At 45.1% G+C, this 5,099-nt stretch overlaps 1 protein-coding gene across 1 annotated transcript in view; it reads left to right on the plus strand.

Moving 5' to 3' along the window:
* The first annotated feature begins 375 nt into the window (after positions 1–375).
* The window catches only part of SEC16A (SEC16 homolog A (S. cerevisiae)), a 22,824-nt gene continuing 18,100 nt past the window's right edge, over positions 376–5,099 (plus strand). The window contains 2 exon segments of the mRNA XM_010075475.1: positions 376–4,164; positions 4,727–4,872. Coding sequence (XP_010073777.1) covers positions 376–4,164; positions 4,727–4,872 — 3,935 coding nt within the window.

Below are 5,099 nucleotides of genomic sequence, written 5' to 3' on the forward strand. Positions count from 1 at the left end.
GAGATTTTAACATTTGTACAGGACTGAACTGGGTGAACTGGGTGTAATTACTCGGAGCTGTTTATTAATACTGTAGTTAAATAATGTTCATTGTTACCACACAGCATTAAACTTCATTAATACTGGGCTTGGGTTTAGAAATACAGTGGTGTGTGTAAATTTCATATGCATTCTGGAGAAAAGAGCTGTATTTTCCCCCTCAAGTTCTTTGAATAATTTTGTTTCTAAATTAAAAATTGCTTAAATGCTGCAGGTATTGTGAGAAAGCAAACTGACTTGTCATCTTTTTTGCTGTAACAGGGTGGAAGAAGGAATCTGTCTACGGCATCCACTACAAGTTTGTCATCTAGCGTCTGACCCTGCTGGAAGGCCATCATGCAGCAGCCTCCACAGACTGTTCCAGCAGGAGCGGCAGCTCCACCTCCTGCAGGCATTGCTCGGAACATGTACTGGAGAAACAGCTCACTCAGTAAACGAGCAAATGCAGCAGCTGCCCCAGTGCAGCCTGTGACAGACCCTTTTGCATTTGGCAGACAGACTCCACAGGGTCCCCCTTTAGATAATCCATCCAAGGGCAATGCGTTGGTTATGCAAAGTTCTTCCCCAGCGGTGTTCCCACAGCCGGCTGTTATGCATACTTCACCATCACGTGCAGGGGACAATCCTCATGGACCGCATATGTCTTTATCAGCTCCTGTATCTCAACCAGGAATAAATATCAGTACGTTTTCTAATGTTCCGATTCCTTCACCGTCCCCAGGATATGTTACAAGTAGTTCTACAGAAGTGCATCCAAATGCAGATCTTGGGCTCCGTGGGCCTGCAGTACCGTTGCATTACAATACAGGAGCAGAAAATTCTTTCAGTGTGCATCCTGGAATGGTGTCTGCGTCAAACCAACCAGGAGGTAGACAAGATGTTAGCAGAGATCCAAATGATGTTCCTCCAGGACCCAACGCAACAGCACTCTTCCCTCCACCTCCCCAGCAGCCTGTGTCTCAGTGGAGGCCTGTTCAAGGTAACCTGCAGTCTCCAGTTCGAAATTTTGTGCCCTATCCTGAGCCGTCTTCTCAGAGTGACGTTCATAACATTTCTCAGTCTTCTGTTAGCACTTCTCATCCTCCTCCACAGGCAAATTTACAGCAGGGTCCTGTACACCAAGGTATTCCACAAAATATCGTGCAAGCGCCTTTATCTGTTGGTTGTGAAAAGAATGGGAAAAATAGCTCTGCAAATAGCATTCATCACATGAACAGCATCCAGCCTGGAAATGTGTTTAGGCAGAACGCAGAAACGACTAATGCTTGGTTAAGTCAACCGTATCAGGAACAGTTTTACCCACAGCCACCGTTGCAAGACTCCAGTTTTGTTGTTCCCACAGCTCAGGAAAATAACCCCCAAAACCAGTCTCCACTTATGTCTGAAACATCAAACAGACCTATTCCCGCAGATCAAGATCCAGGAACTCTCTCCATGTTTTTCAAAGGGGATGAGGCAGAAAATGAAGAAATACTCTCATCTGAAAAAAATTACATAGTTGAGAAAACAGAGTTTGGTGCTTGTCAGCCAAGTTCAGCGTCCTTCTATCACCAGCCAGTGCACCCTCAGCGGGCTGCAAATAATGTTCTCTCTCAAGCGCAGATTGGTACAGGTTCGGTCAACGAGATGGTACAAAAAGGAATGGATACCCCATACTTTCCTAAAATTGTAAGTCAGCAGGAGACACAGGCCGCTAAGCACTCCATGTTTGTTAGCGATGACAAGGCACGTCTAGGTGATGCATCTGGGAGTGGTGGGTCACAGTTTGAAAATGTTGAGAACCTGGAGTGCATTCAGAATCAAGAAGTGCTGCCAGTTGAACCACAGAACATCAGTGCTTCATCCCCTGGTGCTGGTCCTGATCTGTACAGATATGGATCCTTTCCAGGTCAGATGCTTCCCAAGAATGCTGTTGTGAGCCATGCTGAAGGAGGACCAAATTTGGAAGCACCTGATTCATTACCTCATCCAGTCCGACCAGATAGTGTGTCTTCAAATTATAGCAACATGAGCCACAGGAGTGCTTCTAGCTCAGCAAGACCTCAAGAGCAAGTTGGTACGTTTAAAAAAGGTAGACCTGATGAAGAATCTTCCCTTAGCTTCTTTAAACAGATCGACTCCTCGCCTTTGGGAGGTGATTCAAGTGAGCTAAACCTGGGCAAGAACTACCACGGTAATCTATCACAGCCTCCAACTCCGAGTCCTCCTAAGCCTACAGGAGTATTTCAGACAAGTGCAAATAGTTCTTTTGAACCTGTAAGGTCGCATGGAGTTGGTATAAAACCTGCAGAGATTGACCAAGCAAAGATGGTGGTTGAATTAAGAGAGAACCACTCAAACCAAAAGAATATCAAGAAGAATACAGCTGTGCCAGCTGCATCCCCAGGCAATCTTGAACAGCCACCAGATAACCTGGAGACTATTTTCATGCCTCAGGTACACCCACTGCCTCTTGCAGTCGCTGGTGAAGCTGGAAATATGCTGCACTCTGGACCTGTTATGGAAAACATACAATCAGTATCTGAGAGAAGGTCCTCAACAAGAGCACAGGGAGCAGTTAAGAAGTGTGATAGCCCAGCAACAACTTTGTGGGCTCATAATGAATTACCTAATTTTGGGGGAAATGTTCTTCTAGCTCCTGCTGCTCCTGCAGTGTACGTACCTGCCAAACAAACTGTAGAAGTCATTCAGCCACCAGAAGAAGGCCTGTCTAGTCAGCAACCAAGTAAACCAGGTACTATTGCTGTGCAGCTTTCCCAAGATGGAAATATATCTTCTGAAAATCTTGAGAATCCTCCCAAAATGGGAGAAGAGGAGGCACTTCAGTCTCAGGCAAGTTCTGGTTATGCAAGTTTGTTGTCTTCTCCACCTACAGAGTCTTTCCAAAATCAGCCTATCCTGATTGCTCAGCCTAATCAAAGCTGTAATTTGTCTCAGCCAATTAATTTTTCTATTTCTCTGTCTAATCAGCTAAGCAGCAATGAAAACAATCAGTCAATGAAGGACTCTGGGGTTGGGGACAAGCCTGCAATGGTTCCCCAAACTTCACATGCTGGTGGGACCATTTCTGGGGAAAATGTGCCGTTACCTGTGATGCAAGTTGGATCTCTGTTAGTTAATGCACTTCCAAATGCTAATCTGTTAAAACATAATTTATTACAAAGCCCTGTTAATTCCTCTGATACTGCTTCTAATCAGCCTGCAAACTTGCTTATGAAAACTCCACTTAATTTGGCTCCAGAAGGACAAAAGAATGTTAATATGGAAGGTTTTGTTCCTGAATTTGCTAGCAAGCCAGGGTCTAACTCATCCATTTCTCCTGGGACGAATCTTCCCAGTGGAAGTGCAAGTGCACTAGTCCCCCCTGTTAATTCTGTAGTACAGGCTAATAATTCTGCAAATCATTCAAATAACAAAGAAGAAGCAGCTGGAGTGCTTGACTTCACAGTATCGCGGACGTTGGAGAAAAGCAGTGCAAGTAATTCTGTACAAGTGCATAATCAGTCACTTTCTGGTTGTCCAGTGTATCCTCAACAGTCAGCTGGTGGTGCTGGTCAGGGTAGTCCTGAGATGCGTGACAAACAGCATTTCTATCAACAGGTGACAAAAGATGTACAGCATCAGGCTGTATCAGACAGAGCTGTGCAGGGACCATTGCCTTCTCAAACACAAATTCCAGCAGCTCAAATGCAGCAACCAGCATCCTCTGGGCAGTCCTTGATTCCTTCAAACTACCAGATTGCCACAGGGACTAAAGCCACGCAGGCATCACAGCAGCACGAGAACCAGGTGCTGAGTAACCATCCTCAACCCGTGGGTCCCCAAGAGGCAAGTTCAGCACAGCTGACAACAAGATACGATCAGACGAGTCCTGATAAACAACAAGCATCTGGACAGCCATCGGGTGCTCCAGCTTCCACAGCTCCTGCCACCACCAGTCAGTCAGTCATGCCAAATGTGCAACAAGACCTGCAACATCCATCCCTGCCTCAGACTCCCCAAGATGCATTTGGTCCACCCCAGAACCCTTACTACTACTACAGACATCCTTACGATGCTTACCAGCCTCCCTATCCACCTTACCCTCCTGCAGACCCCAGAGCAGCAGCTCATCTTTATTACATGGTAATTTTTTTTCCTTCCTCCCCCCTCAGTATGTACTAGTAATTTTCATCTTTGAATTATGAGTTTCAACACTTGTGTCATGATCAACATTTAGTGTAGCCTTCATGTTAAGTATTTAGTTGTAGGGAAAACAAAACTTACATTACAAAGATTATAATAACTTAAAGTAGTTGCTGATACCAATTCCAGTTGGCACAGGTGTCATCTGATAGCAATTTATTTGGTTCTTTGGGAAAAGCTGTCAGTTATAACTGTCTTAGCTGCCCAGGTGTACAAATTTGGTTCCCATCTGCTGCCTGAATTATTGACAGTTTAACAGAGTGGCCAGTGCAGTAGTTGAACTGCCTTTAGTCCAGATGTAATGTTTTTTTTCTTAAGTTCAGGATATTAATGGACTTGAATACAGCTTGCCACAGCAGGTATAGAAAGCTATACTGCAGCCTATTGAACTGCATCTCTTCAGGTATCACAGTGGTGTTGTGCATGGTGATTTGCTTGTTTTAAAAGGTTTATTCTTGGAGGTGGGAAGCCTCTTACCTGACATGTCAATCTCTTTTTCTAGGAGGATAGCTATGGACAGTATGACCCACGGTACAGACACTATGATAGCACCAGCACTGCTTATATGGAGCCTGGGAGCTATCGGTATTCTGAGCCTGAACGTCCTAGTTCCAGAGCTAGTCACTGCTCGGACAGGCCGCCTTCTAGGTATGAAACTCCTAAACTGAGTAAAGCTCTGATATACCCCGAAGCAATGAGTGTAAGGATGCTTGTTGAAGTTTCATAGCATAAGCTGCAGCGAAGAAGTTCAAAAACTGGTTGTGTGCTGCCATAGGAACGGACGGTATCAAATGCCACATCTGAGAAGGGTACGATTCCGCGGCCTTGTGTGTTGCTAAAGCCTTATCACTCCTTTCATTCACTTCTCTGGGTGG

Source organism: Pterocles gutturalis, unplaced genomic scaffold, assembly GCF_000699245.1.
Source record: "Pterocles gutturalis isolate BGI_N339 unplaced genomic scaffold, ASM69924v1 scaffold28562, whole genome shotgun sequence".
Taxonomy (NCBI): Eukaryota; Metazoa; Chordata; class Aves; order Pterocliformes; family Pteroclidae; genus Pterocles; species Pterocles gutturalis.